This window comes from Cervus elaphus, chromosome 6 (genome assembly GCF_910594005.1).
Source record: "Cervus elaphus chromosome 6, mCerEla1.1, whole genome shotgun sequence".
NCBI classification, from domain to species: domain Eukaryota; kingdom Metazoa; phylum Chordata; class Mammalia; order Artiodactyla; family Cervidae; genus Cervus; species Cervus elaphus.
Window position 1 is genome coordinate 47,414,122 of NC_057820.1, and position 27,393 is coordinate 47,441,514.

The following is a 27,393-nucleotide window of genomic DNA, read 5'->3' on the forward strand; positions in this document are numbered from 1 at the left end:
CTCTTTAATCATCATACATTTATCCTAAGACTTCTACAGAACACTAGTTTGAATTTCAGATATTCAAATTAGGCAATTCTGAGATGTCTCTGCTGGAAAGTGTCAGAGGAAAAACCAAACCTCTTCAGCATACTTTCTCAAGGCCAGAGTTCTTCATAATCCACTCTCCAGGGAGTGATTGCAAAAGAATTTCCTTCAGAGGACTGAATATATTTCTTCGGGAGAAGAGATTTACATTTTAAATGATGTTTTAAAAAACTTTCCATTTAATTACTACAGTCAATTTTTGTTTTTCAGTTTCCAATTATTATTCTCAGCACAGGCTACTTACCATAATTTCTCAGCAAGTACACTTCTATACATGGGATGATTTTATTTTTTGTTAAGGCAATTGAAGATAAATGTTAGGAACCAATTCAGGGGGGTAAAAAACCCAAAGTATTTTCTGTTGAATGTGCCAGAAGTGGTGAACATGCCTTATTTTGGAATATCTCCTGCACCACAAGCTTAGCTTAGGTACACGGGGCCAGAAAGCTTGATGTATTGTTTGCTCACATGATAGGTTTCCTTTTTCTTTCCTTTCTAGCTATAACAGAGTTCCAAGGGCAATTCTTTTCTAAAGAAATCACAAAAGCTTTTCCCTAAGCTTCTGCCTAAAAGTTATTCTTCTCACCAGAATTTGGGGAGAACATTCAAATGAGTCATTTTAGTATGATGTAACCATGTCACAGCATCATGGGAACTAGGTCCTGCCTTCCTATAGGTTCAAACAAAGGAAGTTCAGAAGGAACTGTTTCCCACCTCACTTTTGTAGCCTTGGGGCTGACTCGATGATACATGAAACACTTTTAAACTACCCTGTGTGCTGTGCTTAGTCGCTCAGTCGTGTCTGACTCTTTGCGACCCCATGGACTGCAGCCCGCCAGGCTCCTCTGTCCATGGGGATTCTCCAGGCAAGAGTACTGAAGCGGGTTGCCATGCCCTTCCTTCTCCAGGGGATCTTCCCAGCCCAGGGAGAGAACCCAGGTTTCCCGCACTGCAGGCAGATTCTAGTCTGAGCTACCCAGGGAAGTCTAAAACTACCTTAAGGGGTTTTATAAGAGAAAGCCAGAAAAGAGAAAAATAAACAAATCAGTTCTGAAACCAAACACAAATAACTTTTTTATTTATGGGGTATCATTTTACATCAATTCCATTAAAACCTAAAACCAGTTTGCTGTACTCAAGTTAGGTGGCATAACAATATTTCAGTTAAGCTGGGAGTCACAGGACTTGCACACGTTTATGAAGGTGATGCAAATACTGAGGACACGAAGCATTCACAGTTACAGGTTAGCTGCAGTTCACCGACAGTAACCCCGAGAGAAATGACCTCATGAAAAGAAGCAACCCACCCACATTTTGGTCTCATTTACAGACACCCAACAATTTAGTTGGTCAATGGATTCTATACATTTATTATACAACATATGAAAGAATAAAAGATAAGGCTTACAGAGGTATTTTAGCAGTTGTAAGAATAAAAACCAAGGGCACAAACTAACTTCTAAAGCTTTCTGTATAAACTTCAAAAGCACTGTTAAGATGGAGACTGAGAGGCAACAGAAGTCTGTTGTTAATCCAGATCCTAGAAGTCTGTCTAGTCAGCTTTATAAAAACTTAGTTCAGAGGTCATGCTTCGAATAAGCTGCACGTGACATTATAGAGGATGATTATGGCAAATCAAATAATGCAATTTCCGACCTACCGCAACAGTAAACATCTAGAAGTTGGATTCCATTATCACAGAGTATTGACACGACAGAAAGAGAGAAAGGGTGGAGATGTAGGTGATAAAGAAAAACCAGAAAAGGGCACCCTCATTTACTTAGCATTTGCCCATAAATAAGTGCTCGGTGACTGCTCAACTTATGTAACTCGGGGAGATTTTTATGAAAAAATATCTTATTACTTCTGGCTCTTCTTCCCCTTAAAAATAACTGCATAAAATCACAGAAACCAAAGGCAAGCACGCTGCAGTCATAAAGATTTATTTTTCAAGGGAATTCAGAGATTATTTGGCCTTTTCTAATAGGCAAGATCATCCTTTTGGAATACTTACTTCCATGTTACACATCATGAAATAATTTTTGCTTGGCTTTTCCAAAACCCCTGTCATCAAAATGTTCACTGTGTATTAAAATGTAACGTTTTCCCTGTAGCCATCCTCTTATTTTGGGATTAACTGTGCTTACTGTTAAAAAAATTCCCCAGTTTCTTACAGTACCTTTCAAAATAATTTCAATGATGATTTCTATTTGCTTTAAACAAAACCAGAGTCGATCAAATTTAAGAACTGCTGCCTTTAAAGTGTGATTTGTTAACTTCATGGGACCCTTTTGAAAATGAATCAAGTTCTCCACAGACTGGAACCTGCCTATAGCCAGTTGCCAATGGAGTTAACAGGCACCCGTCGGAACGGAAGCCCTTTCAACACACTGGTCTCAGGAGCTGTGCTTGCTGTCAACGTCTTCTGTTCTTTTCAGGGATGAATTTGTGCAAACTGGTGTGAATGTGTAAGGTAGAAGGGGAGTCTACAGCTTCTAAACAAGGAATGATTAAGTATGCTTAATCACTACAGAGTTTTTCAAACTTCTGGTTTATTTCACAGCAAACCAAACCTTTCCATTTGGTAGAAAAAGGAAGTGAATTTCATTCTACCAGGTCATGATTTTGTATATGCACACACACTGTATATACATACAAAATTCCTGTCTTTGGTGGTTCACTTAGGGAAAAAAAAAAAGTATGAAAATCTGAACACTGTTTGCAAAGAAACTGAAATCATGGTCAAACAGTAGCATTGTCTGTGTGCTTTACTCATAATGCCATTTAGAGGTTCACATTTGACCCAAAAGGTTTTGGGGCCAGGTTTTGAAATAATCTGAACCTCCTCCAACTGGCACATGTTCAGTGTGGATTCTGCTCACAACTATGCATTCACTTGCTCAAATGCACCAGTAACTTTCACTTCGTTTAAGTCATTAGCCTACTGTGTTCTCACAAAACTTTAGGGACTAAATTAAGTAATTCAATAGCACCAGAGAGTTGAGGGAGAAGCATGTTTTTTTTACATTTCCTTGAGAAGGGTTAAGACAAGAAAAGAAAAAAAAAAAAAAACAAAAACATAAAATACAAACCTAAAAATACCGTCCCGTTTGCTCCTGTTTCCTCACCCACATAAATAATGGCTATCACCTCTCTGTACATATTACTCGGGTAATGACGAGCGGCCCCTCCAGGAAAGGTCCTACCGTGTAATAGAGTTTTTAGCTCAATGCTGGTGGTGTCGTGTCCACTGCCTGCAATGGACATTCTGCCAGGAAAAGCCTAGCGTGAAAGAAACAAAAAAAGGAAAACAAAAAAAACACCTCTCACTTACAGTATAGTTCCTCCCCCACCCCCACCCCCGCAAAACTAGAAAATTAGACACCATGAAAGCTTAGCTAAAAATTCAAGCCACAACTAAAAGTGCTCTGCAGTTATAAATTGCCAGCAAACCGTTAGGTTTTCACGGAGGCGGCAAAATAAATTTTACTTAGAATGGCATAGAAAGCATCAGCAGACCAAACACTGACTAGAAGAATGCAAAAGAAAAAAAAAAAAAGCACTAAAAAAGTGTACAAGGGTTTAAAACCAATGGGAAAAAAAGGTGCAATTGTAATTTGTTCATCTGTACCTATATTCAAACTATGACAGCGTTAACATTAGAAAATCAAAACCTATATCCTGCATGGTGGAGATGATTTGTGGCATGGTATGGGTCTATATGTTCAATTATTCTAACTTTCATCACTTCAAAATGCTAATATTTAAGTAAACCAAATTAGATTTGGCATAACGCCTCTGAAAAGTTATGACTCCCACCTCCTTTCAAAGTTGGCCTCTTAAATAATAAGGTTAATTCTGGCAACATTTGCATATGGTAACAGCTGTTCTGTCTTGTGTTCTGAAATGCTACATTTTGAGACCAAAGAAAAGTGTAATTGGGTCATTTGAAAAAAGGGACTAGAAATATGCCACAAAAATTATTTTACAATACATTTTTGCAGAAATAATCTCTAGGTGAAGCTTTGTCTTTTTATACACATATACAAAATTTAAACAGCAATATACACATAATCACAGTGAGGACGTTGGCAAATTCACCAATCTGTAGTGTAAATACAAACTGCAAAGCAGCCTTCCAAGAGAACAATGCTACACAGCAAGCAGAGCTGGCCCATTCAATAGCAAACACCAAGACGTCCCTGCCAAAGGGAGACAGTGCAAGAAAGCAGCATGCGCTTGGACACAAACAGCGGTTTATGGCTAACGGCTGACATGACTGTGGTAACAGTGACTCTCTCGCTGCTATGCATAAAGTCCTAGGACATCTGTTTGTCTTTATACCACTCCACAAACTCGTCCAACAAAACTGGCCCTGGAGAGAGAGAGAGAAGAGAGGGGGGGAACAACACAGCTATGAGACTTCTCATGACAAGGCTGAGGAGCAAATGTGCGGGGGGCGGGGGGAAAGCGATGCCCACCCAGTACTTACATGCTCCATCTTCATCGTAGTTGCTGAGGTCAAGGTTAATTGTTCTGCTAAACTCTAGCACATTGCACCACTGGTCTTTATTAATAACTTTGTATTTTGATTGCTGGTGGAGGAAAAATAACATGAACTACTGACACAACAAATCAGTTTCAACTGCTGTGACAATCAACTTGAAGGTTAACACTCACGAAGGTGAACACTTTCCATTTGTGGTGTTATCAGGCACCATTCTAGGAGAAGGGTGAGAGACAGCGAGAGGGAAACTCTGGATGACAATTTTCATTACAAAAATATTATGGGGGCTCAACATAAAACAACAAATGCATCAAAGAAACACAACTTTACATCCCTAGAAGTGAAATTTCTAGATGGCAAAAGTCCTTTTATGTAAAAGAGGGATAATACCCATTTCACAGAGATGTGGTAAGGATTAAGACAGATAATTTCTGTAATTTATGAAAAGCACTTTACTGAGTGTGTGGCACACAGTAAGTGCTAAATAAAGAGTTGCTCCCATTAACAGGCCCTGACGTGAACATCATGCTTCCTGTCAAGCTGCCAGCTAACAGCATATGCCGCTGCGGGTTTACTCAACGAGACCATGCTAAGTGCTGTAAGCAGTCTCGGGACTAAGAGGCCCAGCCACTGAAGAATTAGTGTCCTAATAATTAAAAACTTGCGTCTAATCATACAAGGACTAAGAACAGCCATGAAGCAGTTTTTCTCTTCCCCCCAGACAAGAAAAAGGCCACATGAATATTCAAAATACAATATTCCTATATAAAGATCTAAAAATAAAACCCAGTCTGATAATTCTTAAATCTTTGCCACTAAAATCGGGAACATTTGGGAAACAAAACAAGTACATAAAAAGCAAAGAGAGTTGAGCCAATGGTTTGGAGGATGCAAACACAAGAAAAGCTCAAATAAAAGGATTACTGGGGCCTTTTAAAAGAAAAATGCAAGCTGGTGTGAGAGAGAGAACAAAGCACAGACTACAAGTGTAACTTTCTAAGCAACTAAAAGCAAAACCCAGTCACTGAAACAGTTGATGGTGCTCCTCGAACCGTGTGAAGTCAAATCAGCTGCAGAAGGACCTTCACACCCGGCCTTAAATTCTGCCCAGCCTCCTGAGATCAGGAGCCCATTGTTACTCACTTTTCAAATAAAGCTAACATTTCTGAGGGTTGTCAGAGGAACTGGAAGAGATCACTGGTAAATACGGGCTGTCATGTAAACAAGTGCTTCTTATATTAAAAACTAGTTTTCATACCTTTCTTCAGGAATCCCAGTCAGTAATGTTAAAAGCAAATTTTAATAACAGTTCTCAAAGAATCCTATCAGTTGGAAGTTTTTCTGGACCATTACACCAACCAGTTGTAAGGAAGATTATTTCAAGAGTGAAGCTAGAGTCAGGGTAAAGTCCAGGATTTTCTCCAAGATCCAACAGCCTCATCCTTTCAAGCAAAAAGCAATTTTTAAAGGGGTTTGGGGACTGGAGGGCAAGAAGGAGGCTATATATGACAACCCAAGTAACTCAGACTTCCATCTCAGGTTCTTCCAGGTCTTAACAGTATTATTACACTGGCATCAGAGATGGTTCCTAATAACCAGCAGCTCAGAATTTCTCTCATTAATACTTAGAGCAAACAAACGATAACAATGGAGGGAAGTGCTGGGTTATTTCGAACACAAACATGAAGAAAATTTAAACTGCAGGAGATACCAACTGAAGGAATTGGCCACTGAGGCTGATCGAGGTCCCCAAGGTGCTTGGAGGTGAGAGCAGTTAAGGACACGTTACAGACTGCTCTTAGTGGGAGAGCGGATGGTTGTTCTCTAACCTTCGCTTCATCCAAGTGGAACTTCATCTAAAGCCACAAAATACGGTACATCTTGTTTTACTCTTGTTATAAAAAGCAGGAAATCTAAACACAAACGAAACTTTTAAAAGGGGGACGAGAGAGGAGAGGCCAGAGCTGCGCTGTCTGGAGCATCTGCAGGGGGCCAGGGGCACGAGCAGCGCACACACGGGACGCTCGGGGCTCGGGGACGTGTGCTCAGCGGCAGTAAGGATGTCGCCGCTTCCTACAGGCAGGGAAGGACGACAGACAGAAAGGTACAGGAAAGGACCAAGTAAAGGATACTTGGTAGTTCCAAGCAAGCACACACACATTCCACAAAGTAACAATTTAGTACCTCTAAGAACTGGTGAAAAACTGGAAAAAGGGGCCAGATTTTTCCTAGTAACAGTCCCAACATGCACTTGGCAGTGTTTATGTCTAGGCTTCGCTGGTCCTTTTCCTGTTTAACAAACAAAAACAAGGATGAGCCAGGTGCCCCCAAACAATCAGTTTCAACAATCCAAATTCCTATTTCACTTCAGTGAGGAATCAGTAAACAGCTCCTGTATCATATACCATAAAAACCTGAATCAAGACTAAGGTAGGGGAGGGGAGGTGGTCAGACATAATGGAAGGATTGAACAGTTTTGTACTATAGAATTTTACTGTGAGAAAGATTCACATCAATTGAATGATCACCCTAATCTATGATTATTTCATGGGATATGGTTGTCATCTATGATTATTTCTTGGGATAAATAAAAATCCATAACTCAATCACTAGCTGTTTGACATTTATGATTATTATTGACATCATTAACTACTGATCCCCAAAACCCAACTTAACTAAATAGGGTTTAAAGGTTTCAAATTTCATGCTTAGGAATCAGGTTTCCTTGAAAAAAAATCTTTCTTCCACCAGTTTTATTTCACTGGTAAATGTTTTTTTTGTACCTAAAAATGATGGAATTCAATGGAGCTCACAATGAACATTGGGGCTCTGGAGGATCTCCCATCCCCCACCCTGGGGGAAAGCAGTGTGCCCACCTGTCTACCTGCTTCATGCTGCTTACCTTAGATTTGCTGCAAGCGACATCTAGGAGAACACCCCTAACTAACAGCCAAGTGAAAGACAACACTGCATGGGGAATCCAGAACACACATCTACATAAACCTGAATGTGGGCAGATTAAGCTCCTTCTACTTACATTTACAATTAAAAATGTTAATTCCTCACTGATCTTTCTTACAAGATTCCATTTGGAAACTAAAAAGTGGGCAGTTTGTATGTAAAAGGACAGAGGACCTGGGACCTTGAGTGGTAACCTTAGACATCAAATGCTAGCTAGCCTCCTCCTGGTATCTTAGTTTCAAAGAAAGTTTGCAAAAGTATCTTACTACAAAGGGAGAAAGTGCTTGGCTGTTTGATGTGGAGTGGAATCTAAATGTTCACCAGATTAAGGGAGGATGCATGACCCCGTGCCGGCCACATATGCAGCCACACACACCTCCTGATAAAACTGTCACCTCAAGGATTCTAACAGTGACTTGCTCTTGAGTACAAGGAGAATTTCTGGCCCTGACACTGATTTTAAAGTAAAGGACTTAAACAAGACAGCAAACCTAAGCGCCTCACTCAATAGCCAACAATGGAGATGTGCGACGGGTCTGCCTTTCGGCCCCAGTTGTGCAGCACAACGACCATGCAACCACAGGCCAGGTCAGATGGCTCTCCGTTAGCCGGCCCTGTCCTGGCCACACAGCTTCAGCCTGAGGAGGGCTCCGCAGTTCAGGGCAAGGAGGGGCCTGCCCTCCACAGCCTGTCCTGCCCTCCCTGCCCACGTGTACCGCCCTGCTCAGGGGTGCAGGGCTCACTCCGAGGAGAGGACGGCAGCGGGAACGCAGCCCTCGTGGGGGGCCCCCTCCTGCCCCCGAGCCTCATGGTGCGTTGCACTGCACGTCTCCCACTTCTGCCATGCACTGTGCAAGCAAACAGGAAACTTCCTCTTGTCCTGTCACGTGGGTGCAGCAGCAGCAGCATAGCCCGCTATGGACACCCTCCGCAGTCCCATGGAAGAAAACCAGGGACCTGGTGAAAACGCACGCGGCACCACGGGACCGGGCCCCAGCTGAACAACAGCTCAGGCAACGCTGGGCTGAGGGCATGGACGCCCTGGAAACGCTCTCCCTCTGAGGAGCCTGTCGTCGTTCACTAGACCTAAAGTCGCCAGTCTTGCCCTGATGCACACTGTGCCTTCTTCCAACACCATCCACATCCCCATCACAATGGACATACACTACAGTGACAGAAAAGAAGATACAGAGGACCTGGACAGACTCTTGGAAACAGTGCAACCATCTGACAAACTGGTGATCATGAAGGATTTCAATGCATGTGTTTGGCAGCGAGGCCAAAACATGGAGGGAAGGCATCCGACTCACAGGGCTGGAAAGCCGAACAGCACTCACTCACTCCTGCTCTGCCAGGGTGCCAGCCAGCAGCGCGCAATCACTAACACCATCTTCTGCCTAGCAAACAAGAGAGAGGTATTACGGAGGCACTCGCGATCCGGACAGTGGCATCTCGCGGATCACCAGTGTGGCCTGGGGGGGGGGGGTGTGAGGCTAGGTGCAGATGACCATGACTGCAAACACTGCGATTCCTGGGGACAGCAAGGCTGAGAGCTCCCAGAGCAAACATCTACGTAACAGCGAAGTGGAGACAGGCCGGGGGTTCTCCGACAGAGATCCTAACGGCACTCTCAAAGGTGTTCCCAACTAAGTGAACTGAACCTCCCAGGATGCTATGAAGCAGCCATAAACACTGAATGTTGTTTGTTTTTTTAAATCACCTTAACAAATCCAAGGAATACAGCCAGAAACATCTAGAAGCCCGTCGAAGGAAATTCAAATAGTACACAGTCAACATTGACCCTGTACTCTCTGCTTGTGGAGTACCAGGGCGCGAGAGGCAGACTTTGACATCTCAATACACAAATAACAATGTTTTTGCAAGGCAATTACTTAATTAAGCTCAACTACTGACACTTCCTTTAAAACATAAAGAAAAAAAAAAGATCTGTCAATTGGCACAGTTTTTACACAGTCATTTTATCTGGTATAGATTCTATGATTGTACTCTTAGAAGATAAGATATTATTTGAAACCTGAGGTTTGTGTGTGTTAGTCGCTTAGTCGTGTCCAACTCTTTGTGACCCCATGGACTGTGGTCTGCCAGGGTCCTCTGTCCATGGAATTCTCCAGGCAAGAATACTGGAGTGGGTTGCCATTTCCCTCTCCAGGGGATCTTCCCGACCCAGGGACTGAACCCGTGTCTCCTGAGTTGCAGGCAGATTCTTTACTGTCTGAGCCACCAGCGGTTACAAGTACCTAAGTAATGTCAATGAAGAAAAATTCAACCATTATTTCTAATTCTATGGCTAACTTTTATTGAGAACTGAACCAGCAACTGTTTTAAGTGCCTTATACTCAATACTCATGTAATACGAGAGGCTATTACTATATGCCTATTACAAGAGGCATTATTATAATCCCCAATTTATAAATAAGGAAACCGAGGCACAAGAGTTAAATGACCTTGATAAGAGCTGGGTCTGAACCAGGAGACTGATTCCAAACCTGAGCATTTCATCATGTACCCATTTGCCTCCATCTCAGCTCTTCAGAGTTCAATTCACTTGACAAACAACTGCTGAGCAAATTCAGGCAATAACCAAAGGGTAACCTTAAAGGTAAAGCCAACAAGATGTTCACAGTAATGAACCTGGGATTAAATGACCATATATTCCTCCTACTTTTGTCCTCACCCATGCCTACCTTCTGTCTTCCTCATAATTTACAATAAAAGTATAAGGAAGAAGTAGCGAGGAGTGTGTGTCCGTGTATGTCTGGTGTGTTGTGGGTTGTATGGAGAGGGAAATCAGACAAACACATTGGTTAAGAAATAAGAACTGACTCAAGTTAGAAGAGGAGATGAATCAAATGGTCACAGCAGATCTCCGGTTAAAGTTGGACAGAGTTCTCTGGTAACAGGGTGTTGAACATTAAGACCCAACAAAATTTTCCTCAGCACACCCTATGAGTGACATCCACAACCATTCCACTAAATGGAAGTGACTAGGACATGAGCTCTAACATGTGACCTGAAACACCTCAAAAACTAAATAAAACCACTCGCAGTTGGAAAAGGTGGGTGCATCATGGGACAGGCTGTGAGGACTGACTTCTGACAACGTATTAACCATCGCAGGATCACCTCTCAAGAAGGTGGGATTTCCACTAGTACCTTCTGCCTCCACAAAACCCTGCAATACAACTTCTTAAAGCTTCACTGCAAGGGCTGAAAAGCCAGGACTCGCCCCTAAAGAAATCTCCCATTCTTGCTCACTGCCCTTCTTCTCTCTCACCCCACAAAACCCCCCTTCTACCCATCCAGAAGCCTCTCTGCCTCAGAGAGTTGCTCAGAAGGGCTGCACTCAGCTCCCATCTCCCCACCGAGCCTAGAAACTTCCCTCAGTCCTCCCCGTCATTCTCGCCTTCCAGCACCTAGGCTGTGGGAAGACCTCCTAGAGTGGGTCATCAATTCATGGTGTCAGCTCTCAGCCAGGCTAAGATGCTGTAATTCTCAGCGCCTCACTCAGCCCAACATTCACCCTTCTCAGAACCCCAAGAGGCAACTCCTTCTAAGGCTTTCAGCACAGTACCTTGTCTTTGCCCCAGAGGATACAGAAAAAGCAAATTTAACTGATATTTAATAACCAGCATCAGAGCAACCAAAAAAATCACTCTGTTTAGTCTTTTATCTCATTCTCTTTGTCCCATCTTATTCTCACTAGGTCCTTTTAAAGGAATCAAGCCAAAAATGGCTGTTTTACTTAAAGGAATCCACAATTGTTTATGTAATAAAATTTACATTAGGGGAAAAAAACACTAAGCATAAAAATATTCAAGACAAAATTCCACTTGCAGCAGAAACTGGCCATTTCAGCCCAAGTCTCTGCCCCACAGGCCGGTGGCAGCCTGAGTCAGGAAGGCGGTGTGGTTCAGGGACAGACCCGAGGCCCTCAGTCTCGTCATCTGCACAGTGACAAGACTGAGCCAGTGTCCTCCACAGCGTCTCTCAACTCCAAAGCGTCGCGATTCTCTGACGTCTGTAAGACTGTATGTAAGCTCAAGTCAAAGTAAACTTACGAGAAAGATAACATGACTTTATAATTGAGTGCTATTTTTAATCGGCTACAAGGTCCTAAGGTGAGGGAGAAAACAAGCATGCCCTGAGGACTATAATTTTGGTGGAGAGATGTTAAAAAAGGGGCATTTTATCTTTTCCTGGTGTTGTACTATAGTTTCTTCCCAGGTATATTAAAGGGTGAAGTCAAGTATAAGTTGCTCAGTTGTGTCTGACTCTTTGTGACCCCATGAATTGTAGCCCACCAGGCTCCTTCGTCCATGAGGATTCTCCAAGCAAGAATACTGGAGTGGGTTGCCATAGCCTCCCCTCCAGGGGATCTTCCCAACCAAAGGATTGTACCAGGGTCTCCTGCATTGCCGGCAGATTCTTTATCATCTGAGCCACCAGGGAAGCCCCAAGAATACTGGAGTGGGTTAAAGGGTAATTTGGAAAATTTAACAAATGCTACTGTGTGGTCTTTGAGAAAAAGAAATGAGCCCCCAGTGATAGCAGCATACTGTGTGGAGGTGGTTTCCAGGCTGCAGCACAAGAAGGGGGAACCCAAACCCAGCCCAATGGAGCTCCAACTCACTAAACTGGAAAAGACAGTTTGTGGGTTTCAAGGAGGCATGTAATTTTTGGGGCAAAATACCAGCGAGGTAGAACCGCACAGAGAGACCTGGGGACCCACACTGTCTCCCTAGGTGCTGGCTGAGGACTTGTCTGTGCACATGTGAGAGGAAATCACCTGAGTTTAGGGAAAGAAACGGTGCAGAAAAACAAGCAGAAATTCCCAGAGTTCACACAGGGCTGGGAACAGTCTGAATTCCCACCAGGCACAGTCGAAAATTCTCAAAATACACAGCCTTGGGTGGAATCCTCAGGAGGGTGTTGTCTTCCTGCTGGGGCTTTGTCATCCCTAGACTGAGGCTGCTCTGGACCAGTCCTTTCAAAGGAACAACATGATTCCAAGTAACTTAAATACACACCAGGAAAAAAAATTTAATCCAACATTAGTTAAAGGAATACAGCAAACCCAAGCAACCAACAACCTAAAACACAATACTCAGCATCCAATTAAAAAACAGAGGAAAAAAAAAAACTATCAGGAATGCAAAGAAGTGGTAAAATATGACCCATAACTAAAATAAAACTTTTAACCAGAGAAAGAGATAAAGATATGACAGATATGACAGAACCACAACACAATGCTGTTAAAACACCTGTCATAAACACATCCGAGAAGTTTAAGATGGTAGAAGAAAATATTATCATGATGAGAGAAATGGATAGAAAAAGTCACAAACAGAATTTCTAGAGATGAAAAATACAGCATCTGAAATGAAAATATACCAGCTGGAGTGAGCAGAAGATTAGCATTAGAAGGTACAGTAATAAATATTATCCAAAGGGAAACAAAAAGAGAAAACAAAAACAAAAACTGAACATAGCATCAGTAGCGTGTGTGACAGTATCCAGCATCTCATACAACTGTAGCCCCACAAGGAGGAGAGAGGGGGAACAGGAGAACTATTTGAAGAAATAACAGCTGAGAAATTTCCCGATTTAATACAAACGGCTTAAGTCCAAAGACCGAAAAACTCAACAAATCCTAATCAGAATAAACGTATGTTTATTATGAAATTATGTTGAGGCACACCATAGTCAACTTGCTGAAAATCAGTGAAAAGAGAACAGAAGCAACCGGAGAACAAAACAAGGCACTATGTGCAAAGGCATCATGAACGACATCAGACTCACCATCAGAAACTGCACAAGACAGAAGACGGTGAGGGCGAGCATTAAAGCACTCACAGAAAAAACGGCCAATCTAGAAATCCTTTCTCTAGACAAGTGCCTTCTACAGTGAAGGCAAAATAAAAGCTTAGAAACTCATCACCAGAAAATCTGCACCATGGGCAATGCTGAAAGAAATTCTTTAGGCAGAAGATAAATGATACCAGATAGAAATCTGGATCCACACAAAAGGAAGGAAGCGCACACACGTGGTATATATCTGGGTAAATATAAAAGACATTTTGGGGACTTCCCTGGTGGTCCACTGCCTAAGACCCTGTGCTGCCCAATGCAGGGGCCCGGGTCCAACCCCTGGTCAGGGAACTATATCCCATGTGCTACAGCTGAAAGCCCGTATGCTGCAGCTAAAGACCCTGCATCCTGCAACTAACACGCAGTGCAGTCAAACAGATCATTTTTTTAAAGTTGCTTTAAAAAAAGAGGCATTTCTGCTTATTTAAAGCAAAAATGATATGAATGTTTGTGAATGTTTGTGTTCCCCCCTTCCAAGTGATGGTAATAAGAGGTGGGGCCCTCATGACTGTGGAGGAATGCCCCTAAAACAGAGACTGCAGGGAGCTCCCTCCTCCCTTTCACCATGTGAGTTACAGCAGAGACACACCTTCCCTGCTAGCACTATGAGCTTGGACTTTCCAGCCTCCTAAGCTGTGAAAAATAAATTTCTGTTATTTATAAGCTTCTGAGTCTCTGGGACTTCGTTAAGCAGCCTGAAAAGACTAAAACAATATATTTTGAGACGTGTAACACATGCATAAGCAAAACGTGTGACACAGCAGCCAAAGTATGGAAAGGGCAAAATTCAAGCGTACTATTACAAAGGCTCCTACATCATACACGAAGCGGTGTCATATTACTGGAAGACAGACTGAGAACTTAAAGATGTGTGCTGTAAAGCCTGATTAATCACAAAAAATAACCCAGAGATACAGATAACAAGACAACAGTGGAACGGAATGATAAAAATGGAGTCTAAAAAAATCCAAAAGAAGTTATGAAAAGAGGAAAAAAGAAATAAACATAGATGGGACAAAAGGGAAAGGAACAGCAATACAGGAGATGCAAACTTAACCATATCAATAAACACATTAAATGTAAATGGTTTAAGCATCTCAAGACATATACCGGCAGCCCCAACTATGCATATGCTATCTAAAAGAAACCCACTTTAAATATAAAGACACAAAGGTTTAAAGAGGATGGAAAAAGACATATCACATAGACTTTACTTAACACAAAAGCAGAAATGGCTATATTTCTATCAAACAAAGTAGACTTCAGAACAAAGAATATTATCAGAGATAAAGAAAGACATTTCATAATGCTAAAAGGTCAATTTTTCAAGAAGACATAACACTACTACATATATATAAATCTAGCCTGAAGCCTCAAAATACGGTGAAACGAGAAACGACACAAGCAACAGAAGTAATCACAGTCGGAGAGTCCAACAAAGAGTCTCTCAGCAAATAACAGAACGGTAGGCAGAAATCAATCAGGGTACAGACGACCTGACCACTACTACCAACCAACTTGACCTACTTGACACTTATACAACATCCCACTGAACAGCAACAGAATAGTCATTCTTTGCAGGTACACATAAAACATTCATCACAGCAGATCACAATTGCAGACCATAAATCAAGCCTCCATACCTGTCAGTGGACTGAGACTATAAAGAGCATGTTCTCCAACCATGGCAGAATTAATGATAGATTATTTGGAAAAATCCTAGTGGCTGGCAAATAACACAACACACTTCTACATAATCAATGGGTCCAAAACAATCACAAGGGAAACAAGACAATATTTTGAGCTGGATGCAAATGAATATTTAACACCTCACAACTTGTGGGATACAGCTAAATAAAACAAATTCAATAACAAATTCATCTTAGGGTATATTTTAGCTGAACTGAATCTATTTGGTAATGATTAAATATGGGTGACTATTATTCAGCATTACATAACGGGGCTTTACATAATGGGGCTTAATTCACTGATATTTATTGATACTCTCCTTAAAAGGCAAAGATTTCTGCAGACTGCTACCAGAGATAGGAAGAAAGAAAACATGCAGTCCCTTAAACTGTCAGAAAAAAATGCAGGCCTGGACCCAAACTCCCAGGCCCAGCTCGAGGGGACAGGAGGGCCATGTAAGTGATGATCCTGTGTGACGGTGGAGCCAGGTGGCTTGGCCCAGAAGCTGGAGCTGGAGCGAGCAACAGAGATACAGACGAGGCTCAGACAGCGCTTGGCATGGCAAAAGGCAGGGGCAGGCGGCAGGTTCAGCAGACAGCTAGTTCACCGTCAGCAGGGCACAGGCATCTTGTGGAAGGGGAAGCCTGGATGGGACTGGACTGCAATGGCCTGGGGGAACCCGGAGATGGGACCTACAGCCAGAACCTGAGTGTGGTCCTGGACCTACTGCTGAGCAACCAGGGGGCCCCAGTTCACCCCACTCCTTGGTGACGGAGAACGAAACCATCCCATTCATCACTCGGCTGCTAGGGAAGCAACTGTGATGTGCGCACAGTGATTGAAGCGCTATATTCACACGGAGGCGATGGTGCTCATGGCCGAAGGCGGACAAGCGGCCCAAGGCTGCGGGAGACGGACCAAGCCCTGCTGGTGCTAGTGCCTGTGAGAAGGGAGACGGCGTGGACAAGAGGTCACGGGAGCAGTGCAGGCAATGAGCACGGCCTCAACCCCAACGGAAGGAGCCTCTGTGACCGACTGAGAAGGGGACAGCCAGCCAGGTGGAAGGAAAACTGAACCCAGTTCTAAAGCAGTGGACATGTGGGGAAATTTCACTTCCAAACAAGGAAGTTAGAAAATACAGTTGTTCTGGTGAAAAGGCATGATGCTTCTAAACAAAACTTCACCCGTATGATAGCACACTGCCGACTGAGGGAGGAAAAAAATCTTGAGAAGGAAAACATTTAATCCTGGAAACCATGCCTCTACTCTAAAAGCATCTGACCAGCAACTTTTAGATACGATTATACGAATGCCATTGAGTGAAACACTGCATCTGAGGTTGACCATATCACTTCTAACATCTATACATTTTCATGCGTGTCCTAATTTCATTTGAGGCTGCAAAAATTCACACGTGAGGACACCACTGTGAACTTACTGCTGTGCTGTAGGTGCACCAGATCGCAACAGCAAACAAATTTTTGGCTAAACTAACAGAGCCAAAGCGAAGAAAAAGTGAAAAGATCCACATGGTGGTAAGAAAAAAAAAAGAACTGCTACTGAGTTCTCTGCTTAAAAAAAAATCATTAAAAAAAATCATGTCAGGAAAGCTAATCACCTGAACCCACCACACACACAAACAGAACAGAAAACTACCATCCTGCAACAGAGCATAATCGTTATATCGTTATGTACGGGGCCGTGGACAGTGAGTGAACACAATGCCAACTGGTGCCTCAGGATTTACTCACTACCTGTGGTGACCAGGCTGAAAAATACAGCTTTATTTCACTCTGGTAGAACCACCGCCACAAACTTGGCCTGGCTCACTTGTGTGACAAACAAGATGATCATTTTTCAAAATGATGACTAGAAACTACATTTGAATCCTGTCCATTTAAATTAGCTTACATTTGAATTAATTCGAATTCAAATTATTTCCAGGTATGATCCAGCACCCACAGTCAAACTGGCTTCGACCTGACTACCTTATTCCAGGAAACTCAATGGGTGAAGGTTTGCTGTTTCGTGAGAAGCAAAAGCTTTTCCAAGCTTACCTAAGAGCTGTTGAGAACAATGTCTATGATGTGCCCATTTATAATTACTTCTAAGCCCATCACACGAGCTATTAAAGGCCTGTCACTAGAGCTTTTTGTTGACATACTACATTCTTGTCCAGACTCAGCTCATGTAGAAAGTCTATGTGTGGAAAGAAATTCTAACTAGCATCCTGGGAGTAGCTTACTCAACTTCCTTGCTGTAGCATATAAAACAAACCTCAAAAGGCAGTGAAAAGAGGGAGGGGAGAGAGAGAGAGAAACATCTGGATAGGATCCAGAGGACTCACCCGTGCAAAGTCAAACGCATATCTGTAAATAAGTTTAAAGTTTGTAGAATCATTTAATAATGATCTTAAGTAATCCAAAGTATTTCTGAGTTTTTCTGTTGTATCACATCTAGAAAAACAGAATAAAGGCAAATTATAACCTGAGTTTTTTTTCTGACGTGGGGCAGTAATATAAAACACAATCCCAAAAGACAATAAAAACCCTGGAGTTGGAACACGTCCACGATGAGCTTTTTTTCCTACGCTTTTTAAGAAATTCCGAATGTACGGAAAAGCTGAAGGTCCTGTAAATAAGCAGCCACGTGCCCATTCCCTGGGTCCACCATGAACACAGTCACATCTGTGCTCTCACATACAAGCACTTTTTTCTGTGCCTTTTCAAAGTAAGTTGCCAACATAATGCCACTTTACTCCTAAATGCCTCAATGCCATCATCACTCTTAATACCCCAGAAATGTTAACTTTCTTAGCTAATACATGACTCACGTGCAGATTTCCCAGTCTTCCCCCAGCTCCAGTTTTCCATCAGAGATCCAATCAAGGCTTATGCACTGCTCTCCAGTGTCTATCTCCTTAGTCTCTAGAAGGTACCTTGCCTTTTTTCTGTCTTTCTTGACAATCTCATTTTTGAAGGGACCAGACTAGTTGTTTTGCAGAATCTCAGTTTGTCAGATAATTTCCCTATGATTACACTTAGATTAAGCACTCATGATAAGAACACTCCAGGCTATGCGCTTCTCCTCCCATGAGGACAGTCTGTTCCATTACTGGTGATACTAAGATGACTCATTTGGTGAAGGTAGTACCCACCCATCTCCACTTAAAGGTACTCTTGGCCCCTCTAAATGGTGTGAAACCTCGAGAACGACACCTTGAGACTGACAATCCTGTTCCTCAGCAACCCATCACCAGGTGGCTTCAGCATCTGTTATGATCCCTGCCTAAATCAGTTTTACATTTGAGGATGCAAAATGGTGATTTTTCTAATTCTGTCATGCTTTTACACTTACAGGCCGGAACTTTTCTATAGAGGGAGTTCCACTCACCACCTTTCTTAGTTTTGGACTAAAGGACTCTTGCCTTTGACTCAGGGCTATGATCTGTTACTGTCCTCATCCTCACGGTGCACAACTTCACTCCAGTGTCCCTCTGACACGTCCCCATCAGTCTCTGAGCGCATCCTCGCTTTCTGACACAAGATGTTCTAGTTCACCTTGTACTACTCTCTCTACCCTAGACTTGAAATCAGTTATTTCTCCAGAAAGCCCTGGTGACAACAACCTGTTTTCACAGGTAAGTGACACAGTTTTTTTTTCTCATTCAGTCACTCTGTCGTGTCCGACTCTTTGCAACCCCATGGACTGCAGCACGCCAGGCTTCCCTGTCCTTCACCATCTCCCGGAGCTTGCTCAGACTCATGTCCATTGAGTCAGTGATGCCATCCAACCACCTCGGCCTCCGTCATCCCCTACTCCTCCTGCCTTCAATCTTTCCTAGCATCAGGGTCTTTTTCTTAAGTAGCATCACAGCCTTTTTCCTAAGTAGACTATTTGGCTATTTTTATAAGCTAACTTTCTGTTCCTAATAGCTAGCCCTTAAAATTGAGAACCAAGAGTCATCATTTTCACTGGCAATTTTAAAGATTTTCAATGCTGGATGTGTTTCTTTGTGTTTCCCTATAGAGCTTTTACCTCCTACCAAATATAGATAATACATATTACAAGTATTAACAATGTAAATATTTTACATACTTTATTAAACCAAACTATACTTCACTATAGGACACACTGATTTATTTTCAGCACTAAAATTGTGAAATTTCTGCAATTTTTTTGTAGCTATCTACAAAAAGCTTCCCATGATCTACTGAGATGATAAAATATCTAAAAGTCAAAAATTACAGTAAATGTTTCACTTCTATGAGTTTACAAGAATTTAGAATATCCTCCCTGATTTCTCTGAAAACTAAAAAAGATTAAAATTAGGCTAACTTTAGAAGTCAGAAAAGGCTTCTTTAAGGGACTGACTTGTAAGTTGAGAGCTGAAAGATAAATGGAAACTAGATGTTTTTGGAGAGGAGGGCTTTCTAGATTAAAGGAATAGTATGCATAAAGGTCTAGCAGCACGCCAAGCCTAAAGACTAAAAGAAAATCATGTGACTAGACTGAATAGAGTAAAAGGGAACATGGTCCAAAAAGAAGCTGAAAGAGAAGTAGGGCCAGACCATAAAGTTTTTGTGGTCCACAGTGGGGCTCTTTTTGTTTGTTTTGGATTTTTTAATACCTAGAAACAATGGAAGCTATCTCCTATCATGAGAGTTACCATGATCAGGCTTCCATCTTGGAAAAGCCCACTCCGGATCTCCGTGGGAAAAGGTTAGAAATGGTGGGGGAGAAAAGACACTGATTGATAGCCTAGTTGGACAGTTAGCGCCAGAACCCATCGGGTTCATGGAGGCTAGAAGGATGCGTGAGAAAGCAGTATGTGGGAACCTGCGAGGCAGGAGCAGAAGCAGAGCTTACCGTGTGTTGGGCTCTCTTCTCTACGGTTTGATTTTCTTACCACAGATATATGAGTAATATTTTATCAGTAGTAATATGGGAGAGGAGTAAAGAGAAGGGAAACAGCTAACCCCAAAATACCTAAGGCTGGAATTCCCCTCTTCATTTGGAAAAAAGGTTAAGGACCAAAACCACAGGAAAGTGGCCAGATTTGGGCCAGTTGGTTTAGTTTAGTTCTGCCCAATGAAAGGAAGAGTAGTTGCTTGTTTCAACAGATTCTAGAGCAGGAACCACTGCATAGCTGAAAGAAAATAACGCAGTTGCAAGGTGAATGTGAAGTTCTACAGCGAGCTGGGGAATAAGTCCAACCAACACTGGCAAAGATGTCCTGACACTGCAAGACGCACAGAGTTGGTCTGGAGAGTCACACATAAAACGCCCAAAGTGAAATTCACTCCATGTGTCTATTAACGAGGTTAGAGACGATGCTGTCAATAGAGTTTGCTGTTAGTCGTTCAGTCGTGTCCAACTCATTGGGACCCCACGGACTGTAGCTCACCAGGCTCCTCTGTCCATGGGATTCTCCAGGCAAGAATACCTGAGTGGGTTGCCATTTCCTTCTCCAAATAAAGAGTTTGATCTGCTTTAAAAGGGGCCTGGTCCCGTAGAGCCCGTGGACTAACCCCCACCAGGGATCCAGGCCGCTGAGTCACCCTGTCCGAACCGTACGTTGCCATCTAGTGGCCGCTCAGCAAGGTCATCTGCAGACGGCTCCGTTCCAACAAAGATGTGAAGAAACAGGCTTGGCCTGAGACTTCGGAAAGCAGCCAATCATTCAGCCCATCTCCCCAGCTTTCCTGAGGTAGTCGCGGTGTGACAGTGCCATGCTGCCAAGGAGCATCATTTGCCACAAGAAAATATGCACGTATTGTGGAATCACTGCTTATTTCAACCGTGCTGCTGAAACAGTCAGAAGTAACAAGAATGAGGATAATCTTCAAAGGTTATACACTCAAAGGTAGTTCTCTTCTATTACCCAGGGACAGCCTTCACCCCTTCACCCAGTCAGCCCAAAGGTAGGTATTTTTCCAGCCGATCATCATTTCTATGCAAAGTTAGCTACAAGGCTAACAAACATTTTTGGTTTTGTTTTGTTTAGCTTAAATGCTCTATAAGCTTAATTCATCAGAGGTAACCTTAAACCCACATGCTAGAACAAGACAAAAAATAAAACAGTCAATTAAACCAAGAGCTGGGAATTTCCTGGCAGTTCAGTGGTTAGTACTCGTACTTTCACTGCCCGGGGTATGGGTTCAATCCCTGGTCAGGGAACTAAGACCCCACAAGTCACATGGCAGGGCCGAAATAAAATAAGTACTGTGCCTTCTCTAAGAACCATCACAGGAGCCTGGAGATCAATGTTCCCTTCCCTACCAGCTGCTGTCACTTCTTCCAAGAATCAAGAAACACAGCCCTCCAGTGGAAATGCCAAGCATGCAGCTCCTCCAGACAACGTCCAAGAGATAAATTCTGGGTGCCCCACATTCCATCGCTTCAACCTTCTTGGTTTTAGGGACACTGCCAGAGACATCCAGGAAGTGGCAGATTCAAAACTCCCTGGTTCTAAAACGCCTGGGCTTCCTATTTCTAGCATGCACCCACAGTACAGTAACTTAAAAAAAAAGTCTTTTTTTATACTTTAATTTTCACTTGAGTCCAAAAAAGTTCACTTGACAGATTTAATAAACCCAAAAATGAGAAAAAAGGAAAAAATTCCAGATAGAAGACGAAATAGATCATTCAAAAGATGGAGTATTTTCCATCTTTAGAAGATATAAAAGACTGGCCTCTGAGTTTTCTTATTTATTGGGTGCAAATACCTTATAAATACAAGTAGCATAAACAGAAGTGACCTTATTACTTTTGGATGTTTTGGCTGAACATTGCTTCCAAGCTCCTGCCTCAAATGGACTTTGTCTTGTTCCTGGCTTTTGTTTCCCCAGGACCTAGAATTCCATGCTTGGCACATCACTGCCACTCAAATATTTGCTGAACAAATGACGGATCTAGGGAGGCAGGAGGGGGAGGAGGGTGGAAATTCATAAAACTTGGAATTGCACTATTTCTGAACTACAAAGAACCTTAGAGGTTATTGTGAGTAATCACCCTCACCTCACTGATGAGGAAACTTAATCTCAGAGTTTCATATCACAAAAAGAAAGATTCCTCATTTTTTCCCGCAGGGATCAGGTCTGTTACTACACAGTACACCACAGGACCGAGTGCCAGCATTCTCTGGGAAGCCACCTGCCACCACTTCACACAAAATGTCAGAGTTCCCAACAGAGAGCGTGTGGAGCGCCCCCTACCCCGAGAGCACACACCAAGGCCTCTTTCGGGAAACTGCACAGCTCAGCTCCCAGACATCGTGATCCTCAAACCACGAGCAAGGCCTTGCACTGGGTAATATTCTTCTGCAAAGGCAAATGTAAAAACGAACCCAGAACTATACCAAAATGGGATATTATACCCTCTTAAGACAAGTGAAAATGTGCCTGAAAAAAAAATGCTGATGGTACCTCCTCTAAAGCCTTGAATGAAATCTTGATTTAACCTCGCATTCATCATTGCAAGGGTACTTTAAAAGAAGCAGCCGTCCCGTGCTCTACCCGGAAAGCACCAGAGAAGCAGCGAGGAAGACGATGCAAGAGTTGGTGGGCTTAACATCGTGAGGAGATGTTTCCCAACAGGACGAACACAATCCTATGAGATCCCAGAGACTTAACTCCAAAATTCTCGAACATGCTGAGGAAAGTGTATTTGCAAAAGGGTGATTTGGCTTTTACCTAAAATGCATGTGTCATCAGATAATAGTTGTTAGAGGAAGAAAGTGACTGAAGAATCAGAAGTCTTAGGTTTTCTTCCTACCCCTAATCCCATTGCAAATCACACACCCCTTTGAAGCCTCTGTCTCCTCACTTGTAAAATGGGCAGGATGAAGTCTGATCTGTCAAGGTAGGTGTGAGGATCAAACAAGGGAACAGTGAAAAGGCCTCATAAAAGTGAGGCCTAAGCACACTGAAAATAAAGTATTGTTGCCAACGACAAAGGGACAATGATATTAAAAGCTGACAAATTTCTAAATTATTTAAATAAAACCATTAAGCCATTTCAATTCCAATTTTAATACAAGTCTATTATTCCTACTTAAAAGAAAAAGAAAAAGCCATTCTAAGTACTTTAGATCAGTTATTCAATACTATCCTAAGAATCAGCACTTCCTCTTTTAATATCATTTGAAATGTTTCATCATTCACCTCATTTGTATCTTTCAAGGGATAAAAGAATGACAATTTATGTTTTCCTGAGTGAAACTCTTAGCAAACACACACACAAAAACACACACACAGACATACATGCGTGTAAGCACAAAGTGAATACATAAAACCACTGATTTTTTCCTCAACTCTGCACCAAGTAACATAAACAGAATCTTTATTATTATTAATTTTTAATCACTAGAGTAATGAAATTTTAAACTTTCACAAAGCTAATGTGAGAATATATCAAATAAAAGATAAATATCTTTACTTGTAAGTTATACTTTACTCAACTGTTCTCACTAACTATAAACCAGATGCTAACACTATAATTTTAAACTTATGCTGTCAAACATGGTAGTCACTCAACATACACAGCAACTGGGTACCAGAAATGCAGCTGATAAAGACTGAGGTATATCATAAAAGTAAAATATACACCAGGTTTCAAAGACTCAATATGAAAAAAAAAGTAAAATAAAGTGATTTTTAAAATATTGATTAATGTTAGGATGATAATATTTTGGATATTCTGGGCTAAGTAAAATACATTAAGACAAATTTTACCTGTTTCTTTTTCCTTTTTTTAATGTGGCTATTAGAAAATTTTAAATTATATATGTGGCTCACATATATGACAAAAGGATGATCCATTTCTATTGAACTGCTCTAGAAGAATACTAAAATAAACAGTGTACATTATATAAAAACCTCAATTGCTAAAATTTATCCATATAGCCCTCCTCCACATATGAAAAAGGGGCTTGGTCTTCACACCTGTGACCACAGGTGAAGCCTGCCCAGATCCCCAGGCTTTCCTCCAGTCACCCAACCCAGATGAGGTCCCAGAGGGAGGCAGTCAGCCAGGGGAGAGCAAGGACCCCCCCACTCCCACCCCCATCCCAGGGCAGCCTTGGGACTTACTGTAGAGAAGTCATTCCTTTTAACCATTCCTGTAGAGTAAAATAACCCATATTTTGTGCATCCAATTTCCAAGCTAGGACAAGCATAACTACCTGTTTAAAACAAAACAAAGCAGAAAGACCAATCAAATCAGGAGAACAGACCTCAGCAATTAAATACATTAACATCACACCAAATGTTCACAGTAGTTTAGTCACTGAAATATGAACAGGGTAACTCGAAAATGAGTTCTAGTTTGGCAAACATCTAGAAGTTTGATAATTCAGTCTGCTGACAAGGGTTTGGACAAACATGACTTCTGTTGATGCCTGATGGTGAAAGTATAAAGGGATTAACCTCTCCAAAGAGGCTCCGCAGTATCGAAACTGGAACCAGCAGTTCCACCCATGGAGGTTATCTCACAGCTACACCTGCACATGTACACAAAGCTGAACAGGCATCAAGACTTACTACAGGACCATTTGTGGTAGTAAAAAACTGAGAACAACCAAATGCCTACCAGTAAGGGACGACTTAATACACCTTTGCTAAACACATTCTACACAAAGGAAAACGATGTCACTATTGAGACAAATGAAGCGGAGCCATCAACACAAATATGGAACAGTTTCCAATATTTAAGTGAAAATGAAGAGACATGTGCAGAACAGAGTGTTAAAACCCAAAAGGTAGGTGGTGGGACAGACAGTGGACATCATGTTTGTAAATTCAGCTCTAAAAGGGGGGAGATGACTTTAATGCAGCCCAACACTCCACGCCTATGGCGCTGCGCCTGCAACACGCACAGGCTGGACAGACTGCCCTCGGGCACCTCTCAGTGGGCACCTTCCTTGCTGTGAGTGGCTCTTCTGAAACTCTGCTGATGTGAGCAACGGTGACAACCGGTTTGTGGCACTGATCATCACTTCTTCACTTAGATGTTTTAGAGAAAAGGGTGGCACCGAGATAGTTATGGTTGAGTTTAATAAATACCTGAAGGTATAGAAGACAAAATTACATTTTGAAGATGCCTCCAGCTGCAAGCTCTCTGGGGTTCTTACACAAGGACAGAGCTGAGGCCGTCTAGATTGGGGAGAGAACAGGAAGCCCTCCCACCTCATCTACTTCAAGACCCAGGACAAGATGAGGAGCAACTTAAAAACAAAGCATGCCATTCCTGGAGAGGTGAAGAAGTGGGACGGGGCCTTCCTAGGACCAGCCTGCCACTCTGCAAGGCTGGCAATCTCTGGACAGTCACTCATAGAGAAGGGAACTCAAGTTCTCAGCTGGAGACCACACATACCCTGAACGGCTGTATGTCTATCTGTTGTAATAAAAAAAAGGGCAATGGGCAGAAAATACATATTTCTATAATACAGTTGGCTGGGGACAAGCAAACGTGGCATTTGGCAGGTACTCTCATTTCTTTACACCTGAAGAACTGCCCCATTACACTGCTACCTGGGTCAGATGGTGCCCAACTGGGTCAGATGGTGGTGACAGTGAGAGGAAAGCAGGGTGATATAACATAAAGCATGAGGCAAGCCAAGACATGGAAGCAACCTCAGCGTCCACAAACAAGAAGGTGTGGCGTACACACTTTCTAATTCACACTGCTATGTTCTCAGACAGAGTCTGTACTCAGTCCTCTGTTAGAAAGATTAAGTACTCCACACAAACACTTGTTGAGTTAAGAAAATAAAAAACAGTCATGGCAAAGGAACACACACACACACAGTATGCATGTAATGTGGTCAAACAGCCAAAGCAGGCATTACAATGGGAATTTCTTTACACAAAACAGACCTTTCCCCAGGACAGCCAATAAGAAGCTAACTAAAGCACTTCAGTGTTACCTCAGTGAATGAAAGCCGACCTGAATTTTACAAGCCTGCTTACATTTCATGAGCTATAAATATCAGGCGGGGCGAGGGTTTTAAATGCTTTAAAGTGCTCACTTATCAATACAGATAAGCCTTTAAAAAACTATTTCAGTGTCTGTTTTTCAAACAATTTCTTTAAAACTGGGATGCATCCATAGCTTATGGCTTATCAGATTTACTTAACATTTTTCCCTTTAAGTGATGAATAAAATAATAAAATTTCTATTAGTGGCATCTTAAACTGAAATACAGTAATAAATACTTTAGAATAACAGTCTGAATTGGGTCTTTTGGTCTTCTATGTGATTCAACATTTCAAGATTATTTCTATTCCTACAGAAATGGAGAACCAAAGACTCATAATTACCAAAAAAGATAATAATAGCAACTATTTTTTATTGAGTACTGGTATTTGGGGGCTTCCCAGGTGGCACTAGTGGTGAAAGAATCCACCTGCTAATGCAGGAGATTAGGGTTCGATACCTGGGCTGCAAAGATCCTCTAGAGTAGGAAATGGCAACCCACTCCAGTATTCTTGCCTGGAGACTTCCATGGACACAGGAGCCTGGCGGGCTGCAGTCCATGGGGCCACAGAGTCGGACAGGACTGAGCGACCGACACACACGCTGGTATCTGGGGTGAGCCACTTTAAAGCACGGGGCCTTGCCACTTTTCTGCTCAGAAGCAGCTGTGGCACTCCCCCACACAACAGGCCTTCCTCCCCGGAGAGCAGACGCCCACTCAATCCCTGACACCTGCGGCCTGACACCGCCCCATCTCCCCACCATCGGGCCCTGCGTCCACCCCCAATTACATGCCGACTGCTGCTCCCTGGGTAGAAACGGGACTCCTCTCAGAGCCAGCTCACTCTCGCCCCTCTTACACTGCCCTCCAGAAAACACTTGTCAACCTTAGCCCATTCCCTGTCAGAAAACTTCCTTCTTAAAGTCAGTGAAATGTTCTTTTCTGTCTATGTTCTTTTCTGGCTATGGACCAGATTAAGCAAAACACTACTGACCCAGCTGTCCCCAGACCTTTGCACCAATCTGAATAATGTATTAAGACATCTGACCCAGAAAGATGGCTTAAAACTCAACATTCAAAAAATTAAGATCATGGTATCCAGTCCCATCACTCCATGGCAAACAGATGAGGGAAAAATGAAAGCAATGACAAATTTTACTTCCTTAGGCTCCAAAATCACTGTGGACGGTGACTGTAGCCATGAAATTAAGACGTTTGCTCATAGGACGGAAAGCTATGACAAACCTAGAATACATTAAAAAGCAAAGACATCACTTTGCTA

General features: G+C 42.4%; 1 protein-coding gene across 6 annotated transcripts in view; it reads right to left on the minus strand.

Moving 5' to 3' along the window:
* Positions 1–1,135: 1,135 nt before the first annotated feature.
* The window catches only part of DCUN1D4 (defective in cullin neddylation 1 domain containing 4), a 70,968-nt gene continuing 44,710 nt past the window's right edge, over positions 1,136–27,393 (minus strand). For all 6 annotated transcript variants that reach the window (XM_043906799.1, XM_043906798.1, XM_043906796.1 and 3 more), the window contains 5 exons: positions 24,226–24,317; positions 17,481–17,589; positions 6,779–6,883; positions 4,580–4,682; positions 1,136–4,462 (listed from right to left, as the gene is read on the minus strand). In XM_043906799.1, coding sequence (XP_043762734.1) covers positions 4,407–4,462; positions 4,580–4,682; positions 6,779–6,883; positions 17,481–17,589; positions 24,226–24,317 — 465 coding nt within the window. In that variant the 3' untranslated portion in view covers positions 1,136–4,406. The remainder of the gene's footprint in view (positions 4,463–4,579; positions 4,683–6,778; positions 6,884–17,480; positions 17,590–24,225; positions 24,318–27,393) is intronic.